Below are 25,524 nucleotides of genomic sequence, written 5' to 3' on the forward strand. Positions count from 1 at the left end.
GGATAATCAGCCGGCTAATGCTCAAAGACGTCGCTTGGTGATGCTTCGTTAACCAGGCTCACATGCAACTAAACATGACTACTTGCAAAACAATAACATGGATGTGGAATTCTAAAACAAGTATGAGCCACTAAATAACTAGCAGTATAGACATAGTATCCTATGACTTGGCATTTTTTTGTTTAAATGCGTGCTGGCTTGTAGTTTGATTTTAGAAAAGCCCATTAGCCTGGGATGCTGGCCTTTTCATTGGCCTTCTTGACAGTCCAGACAGTTTTCCAGACATCCACCCATAGGGTTGCTCATATTGGACGACCACAATAGCGAACCACAATCACAAATATGTACACATGATATGTCCATGCATGCACCTTATACGATTTCTTGCGGTTGCATTGTTCATACCGTGCGTATTCTCTATTGTTCCTCTCGAACTGGGGTTTTTCTGTTGCTCGTAAAACAGCTTGCGATGTGAACTCGCAATCTGCTGCTAAAAATGATTTAAATGTTACCTCATCGAACATGCAAAAACCTTACATCCCCTTGTCTTGTTATCCTTGGGTATCTGTGTCTAGCATCCTCCGGGCGGAAGTGTTCGGCGAACGTCACAGCGCATCAGCCTTGTAGGATTCGGGTTGGCCAGAGCTATGGCGCGGGTGCTCAATCTTATTCAGTTAATAGCTCGAGCCTTTTATGGCTGCATGGTTTGTGGTATTTTTCAATTAATCTGATTAATGTTTATTAGAAACATTTACGTTTAAAATGCATCCCATCATTGCCTAGTTCCATGTCAACTGAAATACCTGACATGATGTGTCAGAATAGGCCTGAAGTTGGAACAGACAGAATTGTATCTAAGTTCAAAGTACTGTTCAATATTAAACATCTGTTATGGATCTGGCGTTTTATAATCAACCACAAGGTGGCGCGTGGGTTGCCGTTGTCTCTTGTCTTGTGCGCCTATGACCAACCCTATGACATCAAAGTTCATGGTCTGTGCCCCCCAGCCTCACGTTTACGCACGCTATGCGTAATAGTACGTGCACTTTGACAGTGATTATTTGTGTCTGTCTATCCATTTAAGTAGTAGCCTGTATGTCTTTAATTGTCCAGCCATATGTGAATATGACTAACAGAATATGCATGAAGTGAACTGAGAAAATACTCCATTTAGCCCACTACGCATACCATTGCGCCGCACTGGACCGATACTGTGGCACTGACCAACCGTATCTCGTGCCATTCGTGAGTTCCTTACGAGAAGAAAAAAAACCCAGGCCAAATCAACTAGGCTATAAGCTCGTGGTGCCGTCACGGGCACAGGACGTAAACATGCTGTGACCTCACATGGTCTTCTTCGGAATGTTTCAGGCAGAGATATGAAGTTTCTCCCTCTTTCTTTTAATTCTGTAAGTCCGCGCCGCTTCACCTCGGGAAGAAAACAACCCTACCAGTGCGCAGGAACATAGGCTATAGTATCGATTCACATAACTCTCCTTTCTCAAGTCATTTTATCTGTTTCATGCACCATCGCAAATTGGGTCTGGTTTTAGGGAAAGGTGTTCGGTAAGCCTATGCAAAAATACAAATATTCGTGCATTATGACTTGTGAGGTGTATTCGGAATTTCACCTCTTCGGATTTTGAGCAGTTTGGCTGACCACTTGTTCCTACACCATCCACAAAGCAAACACTTCCTTAGCCATAGCACTAGGGTTGCAGCGTTTGAGCATTCCAATCTCCATAGGATCTCTCAGGAATGCGAAACCCAACTCCTATCCACATCGCAACAACATGGGGAAGAAACTCATCATTCTGTCTATAACTATTGCGGCATTTTCAGCCTTTGTCGGAGAACGTGTGCTGAACATCAGGTAGAGTAGTCTAAAGTAGTTGTTGAAGTGTATGCCTTGTATGTGCCGCTGCTGAAAAGTTTTGAATGGCCCGAAAATGTTTCGGTGCGAAAGAACAGTGCTGAAGTGTCTTGTTCTCGTCGCGCAAGATAGTGTCGCTTCTGTTTTTTTATTCGTGCTCACTGGTCTGTTCTTGTTTGTCTTGTACTGTAGTATTCATCACTCTTGTTCCATTGTGATTCGATGCATCTCATTTGTGCATTGTATTTTTTTTTTTTAAATCAAAGTTTAAAATGACGTGGCAGGTTAAGCCGTAGGCTACATGAGATGCCCAGTGATATTGACAACCTGTTGTTTTTAATCTGTTGATTAATAATTCATGAATAAATCAAGTATGTATCTGTTAAAACCGTGTGGTGTTGTAATTTGACTCGAGAATGAAAACTGGAAATGACCTTCTTTACTTCTTTTGTACTCTTGACAAAGCTGACTGCAGGGGGATTGCTGTGCCTTTTGACACCACCAATGGCATGCCAGAGAGGTCAAGCAGTTTTTCTATCCCTGGAACATTGTATGTACTTGTATTTTGCAGAAAGAAGCTCCTGGCTAACAGGGAACTCAAGCAGAACCACCTCCCCAACTGTAGATACATTAAAGGTCTTGGTATGTATGCTAAATTGGTTATGGCAGGGCATGCTTTTTTTTTAAGCAGCATTTCAAATGTGTCCAAATGTGTTGTCATTTAACCAAGTAAATATCTGCATCATTTTAGAGTATGGGTCGGAAGACATCACAATACTTCCAGGTGGCCTAGCGTTCATCAGTACGGTAAGATGCCCTATGTATGTTTTGGTGAGAGGCCAGTGAGCTCCAAGGTGAACAGTTAGCCTATCCTGCCTGTCCTTACTTAATGTCGGCTTTATTTCACAGTTTAATTTTTTAGTGTAACTACATGTATTAACATGTAATATTATGTGCAGTATTTCACTGCACATACAGTACCTAACTTTATGTTACACTCATGGGTAAGTGGTTAGGCTGTCAGACTTGAAGCCCAAAGGTTGACAGTTCAACTCCCGACGCGCCAGGTTGGTGGGTGCGGGGGAGTAATTTACCAATTCTCTCCCCCATCCACCTCCATGACTGAGCATGGTACCACCCTACTGCACTACTCCTTTGAGGTGCTATTTGGGGCTGCTCCCTTGCTGAGGTATAAATGCACTTTAGTTGTGTGCAGTGACCATTGTGTACTGTGGAGTGCTGAATCATGATGACGATGGGAGTTTCGCAAATGTTACATGTTACTACATAGGCCTACTATTTTATTCTATCTAATGTGACATTTACAAAAAAACGAATGTAGCCCTGTAATTCAACGAATTACGACATGGGAAAGCGAAATCCTTTTTTGACACATGTAAGAATTGTGTTCACAGGTGGAAGACACAGAGGCAGAGATTTGTCAATCATGTTCAGAGTTTACTGAGGATACTCAGGTCATTACAACGATACAGCTTAATCAGTCATATCATCGGAGAAAGGCGCATTTCTGCCCTCCAAGTGTCTGTAAGGTAGTTTTATTGAACTTGTTTTGTCAGTTTTGATTGGCTGTCCTGATCGGGTGATCCTGACAGAAGCTACAGAGTACCTTCACAGACTTTCATGATACATTTGTAACATACCTTAACAATGGCTTAGTGTGTCTGAACGTACTCTGCAGCCTCTGTGTTCTGTTTGTATCAAAAGAGGAATGTTCTTAGGTCTCCCGATAAGAGCACACAAGCTAATGGTCTTGCTAGTATATATTCTATATTCCTACATCTCCCCCTGTTTAACCCGTGAAGCGGGTTAATTAATGCTAGTAAAGCACAGCCAATGAGCAGGGAACCATGGACCGGGACCGCCCATGGGTGGCCGGCCCCCCTCCGGACCACAATGCCAGCCAGCTCAGAGGCAAAAACGCCATAGGTAAGGGTCACCCAGAAAACAATCCATCGCACCCACAAACCTATATCAGTTTGTAAGACTATGTGTACGTAGTTAACCAGTCCATATCGATCATCAGTTTGTCTGTGTATGCAGAGAGATAAGATTATTAAGTCGTTGTAATGACCTGAGTATCCTCAGTAAACTCTGAACATGATTGACAAATCTCTGCCTCTGTGTCTATCTTCCACCTGTGAACACAATTCTTACACACATTACATATACAATAGTGCACTGCTTGTATCTTTTTTTCCAGATTTCACAAAATGACAACCCTCAATCAGTTAGTCTTTTTGTATCCATAGGGTCTGAAAATCGGCAGCTTCCCATCCTCAGATGGACCGGGGAAAATCTACATCCTGGACATGGAGGAGGAGCGGATGAAGCCTGTGGAGCTGCGCATGGGAAGAGGCTTCTCGATTGACTCTTTCAACCCCCATGGAATCAGCACCTACACTGATGATGGTTAGATTGTTATACATGACATTTCATTAAATAAGGGATTGCAGATATTTTTAAAAGCGGATATTTTTTATATTTGTTTACATATGAACAGTTGGTTTATGACAGGTACTTTTAAGAAATTTCCACTTAAAACGTAAAAGTTTAGTGATCTAAAACTTTGTTTAGTTGTAAACAACGTGTTCAAACTGATGCCTTTAAAAAACAATATCAATATGTGTGTGTAAACAAGGGCTAAGGGTTACCAGGTAAGTGAGGCGAGTGATTAAACATCGCTATCAACAATCGCTGTCAATAGTCTTCCTCCATGAATGAGCCCTGAGCATGGTACTGACTGTAACCCCACACTGCTTACTTGGTGTTGCTCTATACCTCTTTATATTCTCTTCTCCTGCATAGGTGGTGCTGTATACCTCTTTGTGGTCAATCATCCTCATGAGGACAGTCAGGTTGAGATATTCAAATTTGTGGAGGAAGAGAACTCTCTTATGTACCTCAAAACAATAAAACATGAGCTTCTGAACAGGTAAGAATTTGTATTACATTGTATAAACTTGTATAACATTATAGTGAGTCTACTATCTGTTACAATAACACTCTAAGACATCTGGCTCTTGCAGTGTGAATGACATCATGGCTGTGGGACCAGAGAGTTTTTATGCCACAAACGATAACTACTTCAGTGGAATTCTGAAAATGTTGGGATTGTTCCTCTCGTTGCCATGGTGCACAGTCGTGTACTACAGCCCAGAGGAAGTTAAAGTTGTGGCGGACGGTTTTTACATGGCAAATGGTATCAATGTTTCTCCAGACAAGAAGTAAGTTTCCATCCATTTTGCATATTAGTAACTGTGTCTGAAAATCTTTGTGTTGCATAAATGTTGGTAAAACATATTGATGCTCCTCCTACAGGCACATGTATGTGGCAGATTTTCTCGACAGCAAAGTTCATGTGATGGAGATACAGGAGAGTAAAGATTTAACACCTGTGAAGGTAAGGATACAAGTTGTGGATATTGAAAACACCTGAATGTCACTAGTTTTTCTTGTAGACTGGAAGCAGAGAGCGTTTTCACATAGTATTTGTCCTCAGAATTGATTTGAGATATACAACTTATTTTAGGTCCATCCAATGTTGAGCATTTTGGCAATCAAAACATGCTTTTCAATAGAATGTTTTAGTATGCCATTGAAAATCAAAATGCTTGCATAATGTGTAGTTGTGAGGATGTTGGTAGCCCTATATCAATTCCAAAATCAAATCAAAGTTGTGTCGATGGTATCCATTTCGTCGTCATGGAAAACCTAGGTTATTTGTACACATATTGCAAATATTTCTCTGTAATGGTAATAATTGTTTACATTTCCCTGGCTTTGGGACATAGTCTGTTGATGTAGGAACACTTCCCGATAACATTGAGGTGGACCCTGAGACTGGTGATGTATGGGTGGGCTGCCATCCCAACGGCTGGAAAATAGTTGCCAATAACCCAGAGGAGGATCCGGGAGGTTCAGAGGTAAGAGTCACTGACCAACAAACTGCCATGAAAGCAGGAAAGCTTAGCTGCTGAACTTCCAACTAAACTGGACCTACCATGGCCTAACAGTAGGGCACTCCTCTGCTACGCAGCCGACCCGGGTTCGATTCCAGCCTGGGTCCTTTGTCGACCCTTCCCCATCGTTTTCTGTCTCTCACTCAAGCTGTCCTGTCCTAATAAAGTCTAAAAGACCAAAACATATCCAACTAAACTAGCTTTTCATTTGCAGTCCATCCTAAAATGTGAGTCTTTGCTTTATCTTGTGTTTTCACTACAGGTTGTACGGATTCAGAACATCCTCTCAGAGCAGCCAAGTGTGCAGCAGGTCTACATGGACGATGGCAGCGTTCTGATTGGCTCCACAGTCGCTGCTCACTACGGAGGAAAGCTTCTCATTGGCTCAATCTATCACCGAACCCTATACTGTGATCTGGAGGATAAGATGGTATAATGTTGATTGATTTATCGGAAATGTGTAACGTTAAAACTATTTTTGAGTGGGACCAAATGCTACCTGAAACATGATTTCAACATGATAGAGTTATATCAGAGGTGTCAAAAGTAAAAGTAAAAGTAAATTCATGGCGTAAGTGCAACACTAGCACATGATATCACACAGCTGTTATAGCGTTTACCCCATTGTACCTAATGAGGTAGACAGACTCTGTTGTTACTGAAAAACACTAAAAACCCCAACAAGAACCCACCACAAATTTGATCCCACCTGCGCAGAGTCAGCTGATCGTAAGACAAGTACACAGGTCTACTTTTTACCTCTATTGGAAGGAAACTTCCTTTTTTTACTTTTAGACCTCTGAGTTCTATTAACACTGGTATTGAAGCTGTGCACTGTTCTGTATGATGTTGATCGTTTTCTCAGAGATTTGTGAATGGGGCTGTTTCTCTATACTTAGAGCAGAGATCTTATTTGCACTGAACATACAAACTGGGGGGAATCACACATTGAGTCTGTTCCCCTCCTCACATACACTAAGTATTAGAGTGTTTACACTTTAACAGGTGCTGTTACTGCATGGCCTGTTGGCCATGGTTTGGCCTATGGGTTGCTCATAGGTGTTCTATTTTGTTTTATACGTGATATAATAAGAAATGGGAATATTACATATGATAGTTAAGTTTGTGTCTTTGTAACATTCTTTGAACATGTTGTAGCTATGCTCTATTGTGTGCTGAGCTGACTGCTAACATCTACACACATATGATCGCATAGCCAGCAGAGGTCAGAATAGACTGTGACTAAGTTTGCTGATGACACTGTGGTGGTGGGCTTGATAAGCACTGGACAAGCATACCTGATACATCTTGCAGTGGTGCCAGCTCAAAAACCTGGCACTTAGCATGCGATATGATAAGATATGATATGGTACGATGTTGCTTTATTGTCAGTTTCACTAAAATTCATTTCGCATCCCTGAGCAAGACTTGTTCAAGAAAGGACATGCAAAAGAAATGTTGGACTACAGAAAACAATGGGGAAACTACACTCCACTTAACATCTGTAAACAACCTGTTGAGAGAGTAGAAAGTTTCAAGTCTGAAAATTAGTTTTGCCACAAAAGGAAGAGTAGATAGGCTACATTTTGGAGGATCTGGGATATATTTAGGGAGTTTCTAGAAGACAATAATGTTGTAGTGGAAGACTGGGATGTGGTGAGGGTCTGAAATGTATTTGTTTACTTTATAGTTTTTTTCATTTGTTTTTTTTATTATTTGTTTGCTTATTTGTTTTGTATGTGCCTTGGGTGTGGGGTTGTGTTTCTGTTAAAGACTAAAAAACTTTAATAAAGAAATGTTTGGGAAAAAAGAAAGTTTCAAGTAGCGGAAGTATCCAGTGGTTGCACACAGAGGAAGGCACACGCCTAAACGCGTCTGTGCACATAAAATAAAACAAAAAAAACACATTCATGCAAGGTGCGCCCCTTTCTGTTGAATTTTAAGCACCTAAAAGAAACGTGCATGTCAACATGCACTGTGACTACTGAAGCAGATCATGATACTCTCCATAGGATTTCATTCAAATCTCACACCAATCTATTTAAGCCAGATGCAGACTCAAAATGTAAAAGTTCAAGGGTAAACTCTACCAGGTTTTAATCTGGGGTACTCACTTTTGTGGGTACATGTTCAAACATTAATGGCTGTATTTTGATAATTTGTGAGTGAACAACACATTTAAGCGGTTATGTCGTTAGGCCACTAATCATTGTGTCAAAGTGACATTTCTTTAATGTTGTCCTATGAAAAGATAATTTACAAATCTGCAAAAATGTGAGGGTACTCACTTATATGACAAACTGTCTTGTATGTGACAAATAAACATGAACTGCTGAATCTAGTTCTCTGTCTGTCTTTTTATTTCCTGTATAATCAATTTTACTTGTGATGTTTGGTGGTGTCCAACTTGTATTGTGATCACATGTTTTATATATCTCTTTGATCTGTAGGCTAATGATCAGATTTTTTTGTCTAATGCTTTGGTAGGCCTAATTATTATCCAACATGGTCAACTAACACTGATATTAACGCTTTAAAACTCATCTCTATCAACAAGGGTACAATAGTGAAAGTGACCAATCCAAACCAAATATTTGATTGATCAGGGATCAGGCAAAAAGAAGTAGAAGCCGACTATGTTGTGTGTTGGCTCTACTGTAGTGTAGTGAACCACAAGGTGGCATATTAGATGCCGCCGTTATCTCTCTTATCTTGTGCCACTTTGACCTATCAAAGGTCATAATATTTGTACTGGAATAACTTATTCGAGCCTCACACTAACACATACTGTGCGTAAAAGAAGGCTACTAGCTCTGCGATTTGGCAAGCTCAGGACAAGAGGTGATAATAATCTGTGTCTATCCATTCAACTGGTCTTCAATTGCACCACCAAAGTGAACAGAACAGAATAAATACAAGAAGAAGAATAAAAACAATAACACTGACAATATTCCAGAAGCAAACATGACCTTGCGCATGGCACGCCACTGTGCCACACTAGATAAAATGTCATGAGCCATAAGCGTGCTTTACCATACTATGAGGGCACAGTCCAATATGCGGACTCCCGTCCTCCCTAGCTCACTTGCGTACTTGTGGCCTCGTAAGGACGTCACTGACAACAGCATTGCATTTCAATGTCTGGCAATAGCTAATTTTCTCATTTGCAAACGGGATCGTGAATGATGGCTAGGCTGACAGCGAAACTTAGGCTAATTGTTCTCTCACGGGGGGCGTCAGCGAAACGCGAGGCTACCAGCACAAACCGAGGAGGGGGTCTGCATTGGCTATTCTGGAATGTACCCCGATTTGTGGAGGAGGTGTGTCTACTACACCTATGGATTTCTGTGGACTAACCATGTGGTCCTTCTAGCATAACTTCCGCAAGCAGATTACGGTGTTTGTTTTCATGCAATCTCCATAAATTCTCCCAGGAATGTGAACTGCGACTCCGCATAACATCCACTAAAAAATGGGCAAGAAAGTAATCCTCCTGACTATCATTATTGCGGCAATTTCAGCATTTGTGGGAGAACGTGTGGTTAACCTCAGGTAGAGAACACTGAAAGAGTGAATTGTGTGTTCAGTTTTTGAATGGCTCGGTGCGTAACAGTAAAAGGCGCAGTGTAATTTGTGTTTTTGTTTTTGCCGCGCAGGGAAGTGTTGCTGAGTTGTTTTAAGATTCATGCTCACTAATTTAATGCATCTGGGTTTGTTGACCTCTCTCATGCATTGTAAGTCATGCTTAGTTTTCATCGTGCATCCTTGCAACAACATCATAGGCCTATTTATCTAAATCTAAATTGAAGGACGTGGGTTGATCAAATCTGTCAGAGGAGATGTCCAGTCCAGTGATCTTGGCAACCTGCTGTTGAGCATACGTATTAATGTAGGCCACAGCACATCTTAAAATAATAGTCTATGATGTTTTAACTTGACTATTTAGAATAGAAGACCGTAATTTACAGTAATTTGCTTCTTTTGCAGGGTGGACAAGCTGACTGTCCAGTTGGTTTTACAGTAGACATGTCATGTTATTCCTTTCAACATCAGAAATGGTAGGCCTATGTCAGAAAGGTCAGCACATTGTTGTTACCCATGGAACTTGTATGTACTTGTAATTTGCAGAAAGACGCTTCTTGCTAACAGGGAACTCAAGCAGAACCACCTCCCCAACTGTAGATACATTAAAGGTCTTGGTATGTATACCTAAGCTGGTCATAATATTGCAATGTGTATATATATGCCCATTTACTTACATAACTTATAACGTTTTTGTAGACTATGGGTCGGAAGACATCACAATACTTCCAGGTGGACTGGCATTCATCAGCACAGTAAGTTGCAGGGCCTGTGGCTCTCCACACCATGCTTACATTGGGGGGCAACCGCCATTCCGACACACCGCCATTCCGACATTGACGTTCAATTGTCGGAATGTCAGTATCTTTTTTTCCATGAAACGTCCCGACATTCCGACACCCCCACCCCCCATCTTGGGCTCCTTTCCTTGGAGCACGATTTACGCAGATTTCAGCACCACATGTGCATGCAGGTGTATGCTCGCTCCTCTAAAAGCAACTTGGTCTCGGTATTAGGCCAGTCAATCTAGCGTTTGACCCGGGACAAATTGCAATAGTAATCAATCAAGTTTTTTTTGTAATCCCTAGGTATGTCTTAATAACATATTAAAAATCTACAGCTTTATATTTAGTGGAACATACTTCTTTTCAAGGTAAAAGTTGGAGATTTAATGAAAAAAGAACCGCAACACCGATGCTCCCATTTAGGCCTACTTCATTTTAATCTTGTGACGTTTCGTGTCCTTCCTCAGACATAACAGGTGATTGTGCAGCTGACCCTTAAATTACAAATTACATACCACGTGAGCATGACATCACAGATATTTTCATTGCCATATTTGTAATCTGTGCAATATCTCCATATATATAGTGCAAGAGATTCAACATACATATATACATATAATACAAAATACAAAGTTCACGTCATGTCCGTGGTTCACGCAGATCAATAAAAACATTTTATGCATATTCAAAATTTTTTTCCTTTTCTTTTCTTTTTGCTATATTAAGAGTCCAACTTTAGTGTTCATTTTGTGTTGAGGACAGTACCAAAATAGTTTTTCTTTCCTTTTTTACTTTTTTATGCCATCAAAGTTTTTCTGTGGACCATGTGGTCCTTCAACTAGCATAACTTCCGCAAGCAGATTACGGTGTTTGTTTTCATGCAATCTCCATAAATTCTCCCAGGAATGTGAACTGCGACTCCGCATAGCATTAACTACAAAATGGGCAAGAAAGTAATCCTCCTGACTATCATTATTGCGGGAATTTCAGCATTTGTGGGAGAACGTGTGGTTAACCTCAGGTAGAGAACACACTGAAAGAGTGAATTGTGTGTTCAGTTTTTGAATGGCTCGGTGCGTAACAGTAAAAGGCGCAGTGTAATTTGTGTTTTTGTTTTTGCCGCGCAGGGAAGTTTTGCTGGGTTGTTTTAAGATTCAGGGTCACTAATTTAATGCATCTGGGTTTTTTTGAACTCTCTTATGCATTGTAAGTAATGCTTTTTTCATCGTGCATCCTTGCAACAACATCGTATTCATCTAAATCTAAATTGAAGGACGTGGGTTGATCAAATCTGTCAGAGGAGATGTCCAGTCCAGTGATCTTGGCAACCTGCTGTTGAGCATGTATTAATGTAGGCTACAGCACACCTTAAAATAATAGTCTATGATGTTTTAACTTGACTATTTAGAATAGAAGACTGTTATTTACAGTAATGTATTTATTTTGGACGGTGGACAAGCTGGCTGTCCAGTTGGTTTTACAGTAGACATGTTATGTTATTCCTTTCAACATCAGAAATGGCATGTCAGAAAGGTCAGCACATTGTTACCCATGGAACTTGTATGTACTTGTAATTTGCAGAAAGAAGCTTCTTGCTAACAGGGAACTCAAGCAGAACCACCTCCCCAACTGTAGATACATTAAAGGTCTTGGTATGTATACCTAAGCTGGTCATAATATTGCAATGTGTATATATATATGCCCATTTACTTACATAACTTATAATGTTTTTGTAGACTATGGGTCGGAAGACATCACAATACTTCCAGGTGGACTGGCATTCATCAGCACAGTAAGTTGCAGGGCCTGTGGCTCTCCACACCATGCTTACATTGGGGGGCAACCGCCATTCCGACACACCGCCATTCCGACGTTGACGTTCAATTGTCGGAATGGCGGTATCTTTTTTTCCATGAAACGTCCTGCCATTCCAACACCCCAACCCCCCATCTTGGGCTCCTTTCCTTGGAGCACGATTTACGCAGATTTCAGCACTACATGTGCATGCAGGTGTATGCTCGCTCCTCTAAAAGCAACTTGGTCTCGGTATTAGGCCAGTCAAACCCGGGACAAATTGCAATAGTAAACAATCACGTTTTTTGTAATCCCTATGTATGTCTTAATAACATATTAAAAATCTACAGCTTTATATTTAGTGGAACATACTTCTTTTAAAGGTCAAAGTTGGAGATTTAATGAAAAAAGAACCGCAACACCGATGCTCCCATTTAGGCCTACTTCATTTTAATCTTGTGACGTTTCGTGTCCTTCCTCAGACATAACAGGTGATTGTGCAGCTGACCCTTAAATTACAAATTACATACCACGTGAGCATGACATCACAGATATTTTCATTGCCATATTTGTAATCTGTGCAATATCTCCATATATATAGTGCAAGATATTCAACATACATATACATATAATACAAAATACAAAGTTCACGTCATGTCCGTGGTTCACGCAGATCAATAAAAACATTTTATGCATATTCAAAATTTTTTTCCTTTTCTTTTCTTTTTGCTATATTAAGAGTCCAACTTTAGTGTTCATTTTGTGTTGAGGACAGTACCAAAATAGTTTTTCTTTCCTTTTTTACTTTTTTATGCCATCAAAGTTTTTCTGTGGACCATGTGGTCCTTCAACTAGCATAACTTCCGCAAGCAGATTACGGTGTTTGTTTTCATGCAATCTCCATAAATTCTCCCAGGAATGTGAACTGCGACTCCGCATAGCATTAACTACAAAATGGGCAAGAAAGTAATCCTCCTGACTATCATTATTGCGGGAATTTCAGCATTTGTGGGAGAACGTGTGGTTAACCTCAGGTAGAGAACACACTGAAAGAGTGAATTGTGTGTTCAGTTTTTGAATGGCTCGGTGCGTAACAGTAAAAGGCGCAGTGTAATTTGTGTTTTTGTTTTTGCCGCGCAGGGAAGTTTTGCTGGGTTGTTTTAAGATTCAGGGTCACTAATTTAATGCATCTGGGTTTTTTTGAACTCTCTTATGCATTGTAAGTAATGCTTTTTTCATCGTGCATCCTTGCAACAACATCGTATTCATCTAAATCTAAATTGAAGGACGTGGGTTGATCAAATCTGTCAGAGGAGATGTCCAGTCCAGTGATCTTGGCAACCTGCTGTTGAGCATGTATTAATGTAGGCTACAGCACACCTTAAAATAATAGTCTATGATGTTTTAACTTGACTATTTAGAATAGAAGACTGTTATTTACAGTAATGTATTTATTTTGGACGGTGGACAAGCTGGCTGTCCAGTTGGTTTTACAGTAGACATGTTATGTTATTCCTTTCAACATCAGAAATGGCATGTCAGAAAGGTCAGCACATTGTTACCCATGGAACTTGTATGTACTTGTAATTTGCAGAAAGAAGCTTCTTGCTAACAGGGAACTCAAGCAGAACCACCTCCCCAACTGTAGATACATTAAAGGTCTTGGTATGTATACCTAAGCTGGTCATAATATTGCAATGTGTATATATATGCCCATTTACTTACATAACTTATAACGTTTTTGTAGACTATGGGTCGGAAGACATCACAATACTTCCAGGTGGACTGGCATTCATCAGCACAGTAAGTTGCAGGACCTGTGGCTCTCCACAGCATGCTTACATTGGGGGGCAACCGCCATTCCGACACACCGCCATTCCGACATTGACGTTCAATTGTCGGAATGTCAGTATCTTTTTTTCCATGAAACGTCCCGACATTCCGACACCCCCACCCCCCATCTTGGGCTCCTTTCCTTGGAGCACGATTTACGCAGATTTCAGCACCACATGTGCATGCAGGTGTATGCTCGCTCCTCTAAAAGCAACTTGGTCTCGGTATTAGGCCAGTCAAACCCGGGACAAATTGCAATAGTAAACAATCACGTTTTTTGTAATCCCTATGTATGTCTTAATAACATATTAAAAATCTACAGCTTTATATTTAGTGGAACATACTTCTTTTAAAGGTCAAAGTTGGAGATTTAATGAAAAAAGAACCGCAACACCGATGCTCCCATTTAGGCCTACTTCATTTGAATCTTGTGACGTTTCGTGTCCTTCCTCAGACATAACAGATGATTGTGCAGCTGACCCTTAAATTACAAATTACATACCACGTGAGCATGACATCACAGATATTTTCATTGCCATATTTGTAATCTGTGCAAGTTCTCCATATAGTACATAGTGCAAGATATTCAACATACATATACATATAATACAAAGTACAAAGTTCACGTCATGTCCATGGTTCACGCAGATCAATACAAACATATTATGAATATTTAAAATTGTTTTCTTTTCTTTTCTTTTTGTTATATTAAGAGTCCAACTTTAGTGTTCATTTTGTGTTGAGGACAGTACCAAAATAGTTTTTCTTTCCTTTTTTACTTTTTTATGCCATCAAAGTTGGAGATTTCCCATTCATTTTCCCATAGTGAGACAATATAGGAGATAGGCCTACTTGGGGAATAGGCTAAACAAAATTAAAAATGAGATATCAATGTGAAACTTTCACAGTAATTTATTCAAGCAAATACAAAGATTTTTTGTATTGCAAGTTGTCTGAAATATGAAGATTAAATATGCAAATGAGATCACATCTACTTAAATATCAGGGATTCTTGAGAGATGGGACAAAACATGTCCGGGAGATAAAACTCATGTTTGTGCTTAAAATGTAATAAAAAATTGCAATAAAATTAGCTGGAATGATAAAAGAAGAAGTTTTTTTTACAGTAAAACATGATTTCATATTTATATAGTTTTATTTTTTGTATTTTACATGTTGCAGTGTGTCATCAGTACCTTCAAAACCCAATGTCTGAAAGCAGGATTTAGAATTTGACAATACCATAATAATTGGTTAAAATTAAATATAACAAACATCATAGCTACTGTCATCAAGTATTTTGGATAATTAATCAAACTACATGTATGTACAATGTTTTATAAACCTTTTTATATACTTTTTAAACTATTGTACATGTGTCCGGACTTTTAGTCAACACCGTAAGATTTTTTTAAAATAGAAAAAAATCTACCATTATTGTGGTCATCTCACACTCTAAGCCATAGGTGGCCAACCCGTGGCTCGCGAGCCGCATGCGGCTCTTTGCCTTGTGCCCTGCGGCTCTTGCGTTCATGTCCAAGTTTGTGTTTATGTCCCACAGAAAATATGCATTGGAATTGCACAAACAAAGTTGATTAGAACGGTGGCAAATAAGTGCCCTGTGGTCTTGGTAGACATACTGTAGTAGCCTAAATGTGTCCTGATCACATTAGTGTGTGACATCTTGGCCCACATACAAGACGCAAAATAAACAGGAAGTAGTACCAGACTGCTTAGAGCAGCATAAAATTGGATACTTTTGACCTTGGGAAAGGTATGTTCCACTGAATTGATGAAAGTAGATTTTTAATATGTGATGCAGAGGGGTTGAAGGATAACAAAATAATGTATGAACCATTACTATTGCAATTTGTTGTATGCTTGGTCTGTTACCGCAGATTTTATCACATCAGTACATATGACCTCATTTGCCCCATTTGCTAATTTCCTCATCATATTTCAGAAAACTTTTCAATACCAAAATTGTTTGCCTGAATGTGAGTTAGCAACTGTGAACGTTTCAAATGAATATGTCATAGTTTAAAATTTTACCCTATTCACCTTTTATCTCCTATATTGTCTCCCTATGGAGAAATGAATGGGAAATCTGCCAACTTTGACCTTGAAAAAAAGTATGTTCCACTAAATATAAAGCTGTAGATTTTTTACATGTGATACAAGGGGGTTTAAGGATCACTTAAAAGCAGGAACCATTACTATTGCAATTCGTCCTGGGTTTGGGCCTTTTTAGAGCTAGATTGACTGGACTATATGGCGGTAGGAAAAAGTGAGCACGATTTACCATATTTCAGCACCACATGCGTGGACAGCTCCGGACATGCCGAAGGTGTATGCTCGCTCCCCTAAAAGCAACTTGGTCTAGGTATGGCGGTTACATTTTGCTCGTATGCCAATGAGTTCCAATGAGATTGCACCGATGAGAAATTCAATGTAGGATTAAAAATAGCCTGTATGACATTTGAAAAGGAATTGCTTTTTGACACGCGACACATACTGTATATCACACAGCTGATTTTTTTATACAGCCCTCGCCATCAGTTGTTGTGGAACAGATTCATTTTGGACATAAAATTTCATTTGGGAGGGTGGTAGCTTTCATATGAGCAACCCCTGAAGACAATTGATTAATTGAAAGTAAGATTATTAGCTGTTGATCCAAAAACATGGATAGGCAACAAAACGTATGTCAAGGGTACAGGAAATCAGTCCTGTATATCCATAGGGTTTGAAAGTACCAGGATTTCAAACAGCAGATGGACCGGGGAAAATCTACATCCTGGACATGGAGGAGGAGCGGATGAAGCCTGTGGAGCTGCGCATGGGAAGAGGCTTCCAGATCGACTCTTTCAACCCCCATGGAATCAGCACCTACACTGATGATGGTTAGATTGTTATACATGACATGGTATTACACATATGCTTTATCCAAAGACATTTACAACAAATGCGAAACAAGTTCCCCACTGGGTCCTTCTTTCTTTCATGCAAAGAAATGTCTAAAACCTATTGTAGATTAAAGTAATTTTATTGAAAAATGTAAACTAAACCAGGCCTACTGTAACAATGTATGTAAGTACTGTGAGGGTTCGGGAAAGTTAAGTAGAGTTTGTTTTGTTATGAAAGAGAAACACTCTAAGACAAGAGTTGTCTTCACAAGCTTTTGAAAGCTTTAGGGATGACATTATAGAAATTGTTAAACTGTGAAATATGAAGGGTTCCTCAAAGAACCTTGTTTGCCAGTCTGGGAGAACCTAAAAGTTCCCTGTTCTCAGTTAGTAGAACCCCAAGAACCCCTACATAGGTTCCCCAAATAATCTTAAGGGGTTCTTCAGTTGGCCACTCTGGTTGGACCCCCTAAACTAAGGTGCTGTTTCCACGTAGCTGGATATTTCTAAATGTGGATATTTTTTTTATCCTGTTTAGGTGGAAACGTGTGGATAAAAATAAAAACTCCATTGCAACAGGTGCGTTTTAGCCCCCTAAATGGGATATTTTAAAGCCAGATTATTGATATGTGGGTTTGAAAACTGCTTATGCGGAAAACCAATGTAAACAAGCGAAACAAATATCCACGTTTGAAAATATCCAGCTATGTGGAACAGCACCTAAAGGTTCTCTGAGGAAACTTTTCAAAAGCTCACTGTGACCAACTGTTCAACTGTGACCAAACTGATCTCCTCTCCTACACAGGTGGTGCCATCTACCTCTTTGTCGTCAATCATCCTCAAGATGAAAGTCAGGTGGAAATATTCAAATTCCTGGATGAGGAGAACTCTCTCGTGTACCTGAAAACAATAAAACATGAACTCCTGATCAGGTAACAACTTCTATATCATCTTTTACGGTATATATGATATTTTAAACATCCATTCTGTTATCTATTAAAATAGCCTTCTAATCAGTCATGTGCAACCAGGATTCAATATATTCACTTTGAAGTGGAACTATCCTGTGCTACATTTTGACCCAATGTACTGGTTTTACCTGTCCAATTCAACCAGGCAATCATCTGTTAGAATTGGACAGCTTAAATCAGATAATTTGGAAAATATCGCTCCCCACTATGAACTAATGAATCCAGGTTGCACACCATTGTCTTTAATACACACCTGCTGTTATTTGGCTCTTGCAGTGTGAACGACATTGTGGCTGTGGGACCGGAGAGTTTTTATGCCACAAACGATAACTACTTCAAACTTCAAGCTGACGGCTACTTCAATGAAATTCTGAACATGTTGGGAATGTGGCTCTCCTTGCCATGGTGTACCGTCGTGTACTACAGCCCAGAGGAAGTTAAAGTTGTGTCAGACAGTTTTTACATGGCAAATGGTATCAATGTTTCTCCAGACAAAAAGTATGTTTGAAGTTAACTTCAATTTTGCATATTAGCAACTGTTTTCTTCGTGTTGCATAAATGTAAAATTAAATGATGCTCCTCCTACAGGCACATGTATGTGGCAGATTTTCTCGACAGCAAAGTTCATGTGATGGAAATACAGGAGAGTAAAGATTTAATGCCTGTGAAGGTAAGGGTACACGCGCAAACACAGAGGCTAGATATGGCTGCAGTCTGGGGCCATCCACCTGCCCGGGGTCCCCCCAAATGACCAAAGGGGGGAAATGTCTATTGTGTTGAGTAGTTTCAAATCTTTTTTTAATGCTCCTCCCAACAGTGGGAAGAGATGTTATCCTTCATGCCTGGCTCAACATTAAACACTGTCGGGGCGCGGTAGCTCCATGAGCTAAGACACCGTAGCATTATGCCGGCGAATCCCGAATCCTGGGTTTGATTTCAACCAGAGGTCCTTTGCTGATCCTTCCCCCCTCTCTCACTCCATAGCATGAGAACTACCGTATACAATATAAAAGGCTTACATCTGGCATCCTGATACAATAGGTGTAGTCAACAGGAAATGCTCATATTTGCTGTAAATATACATATGCATCATAATTTTATTGCAGTATTTTGCTGTGCTCTGAAATATTATCTCACTTAACAGGAGTCTTCTGAAATCTGACCAATCATTTTCAATCTCCTTTTTAGAGCACCAGAACACCTTGTGGGCATGTGCAATGCTTTGCATATATACACACACACACATATATATATATATATATCCTCCTGACTACCAGCAGTTCATTTTTGTCCTCTCTAGAGGACATTTGTAAACCGCAATATCTCCCACCCCATACACACTACTGTGCTAACTCCCAATGGTCTTTGAAGAGGACATTCAGAGCTTTCCAATGATACCATGTGTGTAGGGGTGGGGTTTTGGGAACTTTCTATTTCTTTGCAAGGAAAATGGTGTCCATTAAAAATAGGCCGCTTTTGGCTAAAGGGAAAGTAAATGCATAATACTTTAAAGTGGGCAATTATTGTCTTAAAACATCATCTTTATATGTTATTTCAATCTCTTCAGAGCACAATTAAACCATTTCTAAATTAATGTAACATTATTTAATTCCCATATTTAGGCGTTAAAGATATGTCCTCTAAAATGGACATTGGTAGTGACATCTTCCATTTTGTTAGTATTTTTCTAGTCAGAAAGGCAGTATCAGAATCAGAAAGAGAGACACTTTACAGCACATTATTGATAAATAATCCTAGATGTGATGTTTGAGGAAGATGCTGAAGATTCAGAGACCTCTTAGGATTCATTTCAAGCAGGAAAAGTAGAATCAGAACAAGCAGAACGTTTCCTATTGATGCATTTGTCGCCCCATGTGGAGCATGACTCTGATGTGTGTCTGAACTTTGCAGGACAATATTTCAACCAAAAATTAAATTGAGACTAAATTAATCCTATAAACATGAACACATGTTGGTTCCAGAGATAATAACCCATATTTCACACATCAGAACTATAAAATTAGTCAACTCTGGTGAAAGTTCTCAGTTGAGAGACCACATGTCATTCAAGCTTCAACTGCAAGTCCAGTTGCTTAAAACAAAATTGCTTTGACTTGAGATGACCTGCATGACTGATAATGGTCACAGACACATCCAGTTTCCACCTCAAACCAATAAAACACTCATTGTAAACTCATAAATGCTCAAATTTAGGCCTACTAATTATTCAACTGATTGTTATGCTTTTTCATCCAGATTGATAGCAATTAAAGTACATTTTCAATGTGCGGCCTTCCAATGTCTACTGTAATGGACACATTAAATCTTTTAAATAAAAAATAAAAAATCGAAAAAAATGTTGTCAATCTCATTTTTTGCCTTCAAACAATTGGGGGAGTAAAAAATTGGGGGAGTAAACTTTTTTTCCCCTGGTAGTCAGGAGGATATATATATATATACACGTATAGTTTTATGCACCCCTTTAATGTTATTTTATGCCATACATTTTGATTGCCACTGACAACAGTATGTTTTACACCACTCCATCTGGTGGTTAAAACAAAATCTAGTTCCAAAACCAGTTGATTTCAATGGTGGCATTGTCAATATGTACGGTAGTGTAAAATGAAATAAAATAAAAGTAGGGGCATAAAACTAGGAAAATGTATATCTTCAAAAAGTAGAGATTGTGAAGTTTTAAAATATGTGATCGTTGCAACAAAGTTTTTGAGTGCTTTGAAAATTAGATTGGAAATGATTTTCCATATTTGAGAGATCTCCTGTTCAGACCATGACAGAAATTCTTCTATGCTTATTCACTTTTATGAACGTGTTTCTACAAATCCTAGTAAGATCAAAACACCAAGCCTATGTTGTGTGCAAATATGTCTTCTGAAGGCCTAAACAGAACACAGCAAAATGTAATAAAATTAGGGACTTTACATTACATTACATAGCCTTACACTTAGCTGACGCTTGTTATCCAAAGTGACTTACAGTTATTTTAAGTACAGGGTATTGGTTACAGTCCCTGGAACAGTGTGGGGTTAGGTGCCTTGCTCAAGGGCACCTCAGCCATGGAGTGAGACAGGGATCGCTGATCTGAAGCCCATCTCCTTAATCAATAGGTCACGGCAGCCCCACAAGAGTCTGTGTCTTTTACTCTTTTATCACGGTTTAGTTTGTATTTTATTTTAGGATGTATGTGAGTCTTGTCCTCTTGCAGCCTCTTGTCTTGTCCCTGGCTGTACTGTCAATTGTTATGTTATGTCCATGAGATTTGTCTTTGTTTTTTGTTTTTTAGTACAGCACATACTTTTTTGTAGTTGATTGATGTCTGGTGTCTTGGTATTTTTGTCCTCTGTCTTTGTGTTTTCCTTTGAAACTTAAAACTTGCTGCCTCTTGGCCAGGACTCCCTGGAAGAAGGGTCACTGTGACTCAATGGGACATTTCCTAGTAAAATAAAGGTTAAATAAAGAAAAGACGTATGCTAAGATGTACTAATATCTACTGCAACTATGACCATTTTTCTGCAGACTACACCTATTCATGTACCGGCATGCTAGATATAAGCCTTCCGTATTGTATAGCTGTTACTTTGCAGAATGTTGTCGGAGGACAATCCTGCAATATTTTCAGATATTTTCGAGACGCAAGTGTGCCGCGATTTGTTGAATTGATGTGGAATTACCCAAAGTACTTTCTCTGTGGCACCTTGCAGTATCTAGTGATGCAGGGGTTTTAATGACTTTAAGACATCACACTGTACATGCAGGTCTGGATTAAGATGGCCTGGGGCCCCTTTGTATATCTGTCCTGTCCATGCCACGACGCACACCTAAGATATCAAAACACATTCACTTGAATTTCAGCTCTGCATGTCATCAAAAATCATGGGTATATCAAAAAAATCTAAACTAATGATAGTTATCTCATTCAGTCCTCCTGGATTGTTTACAACAAATTGTATCGACCTGTGATCACTGCAAGACAATTTCTCTGGCTTTGTGTTACAGTCTGTGGATATAGGAACACTTCCAGATAATATTGAGGTGGATCCTCAGACTGGTGATGTATGGGTGGGCTGCCATCCCAACGGCTGGAAAATATTTTTCAATACACCACAGGATGATCCGGCAGGCTCAGAGGTAAGACGAATTTACAAACTGCCAGTTAGGCCGAAAAGGTTAATGTTGTTACTGTATAAAGTTAAGACTATGAGTGTGTAACGGAGGCTAACTAGCAGAGTTGGCGTGGAACGTTGGTAAACCTCCCTCCGAAAGCTTCATACAGTGTCGATGCCGTTGGGCCGGGAGACTAGTCTCCTGGCCCAACGGTATCGTACTGTGTCTCCTATTGCTGGACCGTTCTAGTTGACAATGATGCAGGTTCGATCCCCGAGGGGGGTGAACAGGTGCAAGATGACCTCCGTCACAGGTGCAAGTACAACTAGTTCCTCCTGTTCTTTCCCATCACTTGTGGCGTCATGACTCAACATGATTGATGATCAAAGACTTATTCAATATGTCTTAAATTCAAAGTCAATTTCTCATTTGCAAGGAATTGATGGAAAGCTCAAAAGTTGCTCTGGCTTATCTTAACTCTCGCCAGATCCTTGTGTATTTCCACTCTTTTTGCCTTGCTCCCAAACCAAAATGCAGAGGAACCCATCAGGATCACAGGATTTTCAGAGATGTGACGAAGTCAAGATGTAAACGTACTGGAGAAAGGGAAAAATAAGTGAAATGCACTGCACAGCAACAATGGGCACTTGCATGTGCTCCCTCATCGACATTGATTCTTTCATTTTAACTGTATTTTTGAATTTGTTAGTAGTTAAAGTAGCAGCTCATCGTTTCCCCAATCACAATAAAACCACGCCTATGCCTAGGCCTGTCACAATAACAAATTTTGCTGGACGATAAATTGGCCAAGAAATGATTGCGATAAACGATAATATTGTATTCTCGTCATTTTCAAAAAATATAATGAAAATGGGATGAAAATGTGCATACACCCTTTCTAATTTTGAAAGTGTTTCAGCAGGGGGTGCTAGATAGAGGGGTAGATAGAGAGATATACAAGGTAGACAGACTGAAAATTAAAAGTACACCTACTTTTAAGCATCATTGCGCTGAGTGAAATGTGCCTATCGATATTCAGTCTAAGAATGTCAGACAGACAGAAGAAGGACCCAGATGCGTCACGTTACACAGAATTTATTAGGGATTCAGGGGGTTGGAAGGTTCAAGTCCGAGAACCTGCGTGTGTGTGTTCCCCAGTGGCCTCTGGTTCTTGAGGAGCAGGTGGTGGAGGTCCGGGTTCTCTGGATAATGGACACACACACACACACATAACAGGGCAGATCAGGCCAAGGAGCAGTACCGTTCAGGGCAAATCAGAAATCTTGGTCACAAGGCAGAAGGCAAGTCAGAATTACCGGGGGAAGCAGAGAAGTCGGAGTCAAAGGTTCAGGCACGGGTTCAGAGTTTCAGGTTTCAGGATTCGGGGTTCAGGAGCCAGACGGGAAGAAGCCAGCAAACAGGAGTTCCACTTGCAGACGATCTGACAGAGAGGTACTGGAGGACTGAGGTTTATATGGACAGAGAGAGGCAGCAAGTGACAAGAGACAGCCAATGGTAGCCACAGCTCATTAACGAGAATCAATTAAGGTCAATAGGCAGCAGAGTCAGTGATGGTATGCAGGCAGCAGAGTTAATGCTCGTTAAGTGGCAGCAGGTGAGCCTGATTGTGGGAATGACAGGTGAGAATGAGTGGAAAGTTACCAGATGAGAAGAGAGAGTTGCAGGACCATGACAAAGAAAGAGTGACGAGGAAAACAAAGAAGCATGCAATAACTTATTGTGGCAGAAAAAGGTATCATTCTTGTAAAAACTTATTGTACGATATATTGACTTATTGAATATTGTGACAGCCCTACCTATGCCGTAGCTCTAGAAATAGATGTTCGTGAAGTAACGCAGAACCCATTAATCTGTTGAGAGTCAGGTTCCAGCTGGGTTGACATGAGCATCTTGTTGATCTTGTGTTTTCACTACAGGTTATTCGGATTGAGAACATCCTCTCAGAGCAGCCAAGTGTGCAACAGGTCTACATGGACGATGGCAGCGTTCTGATTGGCTCCTCTGTGGCTGCACACTACGGAGGGAAGCTTCTGATTGGCTCAGTCTTTCACCGAACCCTATACTGTGACCTCTAATGGAACTACACAAGCCGTGCACTGTGCAATAGATGCCTGTGGAAGATGGGAAGTACAGTAATGTTGATGGCTGTTTTAAAAGATTTGTGAATGTACTGTTACTACACAAATTGTGCACTGTTCAGGATGATGTTGATTGTTTTATCAGAGATTTGTGAAAGAACTAGGGCTGACTCTCTGTACACTGATATTGTTTTCAGGCTGACCAGACTGGTACTGTTGCCTGTGTCCACACCAGTAACGTTTGGCACTTAAGTGCCTAGCTGTGAACTACTCGCGTTCATACCGAGCTCTGAACCTTTCCGCAAGTGAATGATTGTGTATTACCCTTATGAACCTCAACCTGCTGACGTCCATGTTGTCACGGTTTGTGGAGAAAAAAACAAGTATTTTTCAGTTTGCATTGCGAACCAACTTTCCGGTTCGCATTGCGAACCAACTTTCCATTTCGCGAACACTTAGATCTATGGTGTGAACACGCCAGCTAGTTCACGATTAGGTGCGCAAAGGAGACTGGCACAGTTCTCAGTCAGCCTGAACGCGCCTTAAGAGCCGAGTTCTAATTTGCGTTCACATTGCACTGAATAAAGTGGGAAAAATTATACAGTCTGTTCCCTTCTTACAAGTACTAAGTAGCTTGTTTACACTCTAGAAGGTTCTATTACAGTAAGATCTGTTGATAACATAATAATAATAATAATAACTAGATTGCATTTCCTCACAGAAAATGCTGGAGTATGCTTGCCCGTCTTGCATTCGTTGCCCTTCATGCATGCCTTGCCCTTCATGCATGATTTGCCCTTCATGCATTGCTCTTCATCCATGTTCAGCACACACACACACACACACACACACACACACACACACACACACACACACACACACACACACACACACACACACACACACAATCTAACACACGCAATCTAACACAAACACCCCATAAGAGTCAAAAAGTCAAAAACATGTTTTTTTGGTGTACCACCCCCTGGACACCATATTGTACACTTGCATATCTTTGTTGTGCACCCTTTGGGTTAAGGTAAGAGCACCAAATAGCTTTAAATTACTTGGCTGAAGTTCCTGGGCCAATACATTGAGGCCATTGGCCCATAGTGTAAATGGGGCTGATATTGACCTAAAACAATTTCGCTAATTGTGGCTCCCCCCAGGGGCCAATTTTCACAAAAATCGGTATGTAGCCTTTGGCTAAGGTGAAGATAATGTCTACTCATTTTTGTTTTGATACGAGTAGGCGTTGCCGAGATATGAGCTCACTTCCTGTTTGGCGTCTTCGCCGCCAAATTTGATTGGCTCCTGTTCAAAGACGGTTCAAGAAATCAGTCCCTAACTTTCAGGGTAGCTGTATCTCAGTCTGAACATAATCTGATGCATTTTTCGGGAAACTCTCACAAAAAATGTGGGAGGGGCGTCATTTTTATTGATTTTTAAAACATTCAAAATTGCTGGAAAACTTTCCGAGGTCCAAAATTTTGTCAAAGGGTGCGTTGGATTCGGCTTGGTCCAAGGAAAATGTGAATACCATTTTGGTGGTAATACATATGGGCGTTTCCGAAAT

The 25,524-nt window shown here is 40.2% G+C and overlaps 2 protein-coding genes and 1 long non-coding RNA gene across 3 annotated transcripts; all 3 read left to right on the plus strand.

Annotated features, from left to right (window-relative positions):
• Positions 1 to 1,158: 1,158 nt before the first annotated feature.
• On the plus strand, positions 1,159 to 8,194 carry LOC134449479 (serum paraoxonase/arylesterase 2-like). Its single transcript, XM_063199434.1, has 9 exons — positions 1,159 to 1,873; positions 2,445 to 2,515; positions 2,625 to 2,680; positions 4,144 to 4,303; positions 4,700 to 4,826; positions 4,921 to 5,118; positions 5,213 to 5,294; positions 5,686 to 5,817; positions 6,116 to 8,194. Exons 1-9 carry the CDS (start codon positions 1,794 to 1,796, stop codon positions 6,287 to 6,289), a joined length of 1,080 nt encoding a protein of 359 aa, XP_063055504.1. The 5' UTR covers positions 1,159 to 1,793; the 3' UTR covers positions 6,290 to 8,194.
• Positions 8,195 to 9,237: 1,043 nt separating this feature from the next.
• Positions 9,238 to 10,220, plus strand: LOC134448561 (uncharacterized). The gene is made up of 3 exons (XR_010034788.1): positions 9,238 to 9,405; positions 9,982 to 10,052; positions 10,135 to 10,220. It is a non-coding gene; the product is annotated as an uncharacterized LOC134448561 (long non-coding RNA).
• A 2,748-nt stretch (positions 10,221 to 12,968) lies between these two features.
• LOC134448559 (serum paraoxonase/arylesterase 2-like) lies at positions 12,969 to 24,188 on the plus strand. Its single transcript, XM_063198240.1, has 9 exons — positions 12,969 to 13,048; positions 13,609 to 13,679; positions 13,762 to 13,817; positions 16,591 to 16,750; positions 17,559 to 17,685; positions 18,001 to 18,222; positions 18,313 to 18,394; positions 21,742 to 21,873; positions 23,787 to 24,188. Exons 1-9 carry the CDS (start codon positions 12,969 to 12,971, stop codon positions 23,943 to 23,945), a joined length of 1,089 nt encoding a protein of 362 aa, XP_063054310.1. The 3' UTR covers positions 23,946 to 24,188.
• Positions 24,189 to 25,524: the final 1,336 nt, after the last annotated feature.

Source organism: Engraulis encrasicolus, chromosome 5 (assembly GCF_034702125.1).
Source record: "Engraulis encrasicolus isolate BLACKSEA-1 chromosome 5, IST_EnEncr_1.0, whole genome shotgun sequence".
In the NCBI taxonomy this organism is placed as follows: domain Eukaryota; kingdom Metazoa; phylum Chordata; class Actinopteri; order Clupeiformes; family Engraulidae; genus Engraulis; species Engraulis encrasicolus.

Coding starts and splice junctions, on each gene's coding strand:
- LOC134448559 (XM_063198240.1), top strand. CDS start 12,969: ATGGGCAAGAAAGTAATCCTCCTGACTATCATTATTGCGGGAATTTCA. Junction 13,680..13,761: donor TAGATACATTAAAGGTCTTG/GTATGTATACCT, acceptor ACGTTTTTGTAG/ACTATGGGTCGGAAGACATC. Junction 21,874..23,786: donor ATGATCCGGCAGGCTCAGAG/GTAAGACGAATT, acceptor TTTTCACTACAG/GTTATTCGGATTGAGAACAT.
- LOC134449479 (XM_063199434.1), top strand. CDS start 1,794: ATGGGGAAGAAACTCATCATTCTGTCTATAACTATTGCGGCATTTTCA. Junction 5,295..5,685: donor AAGATTTAACACCTGTGAAG/GTAAGGATACAA, acceptor TTTGGGACATAG/TCTGTTGATGTAGGAACACT. Junction 5,818..6,115: donor AGGATCCGGGAGGTTCAGAG/GTAAGAGTCACT, acceptor TTTTCACTACAG/GTTGTACGGATTCAGAACAT.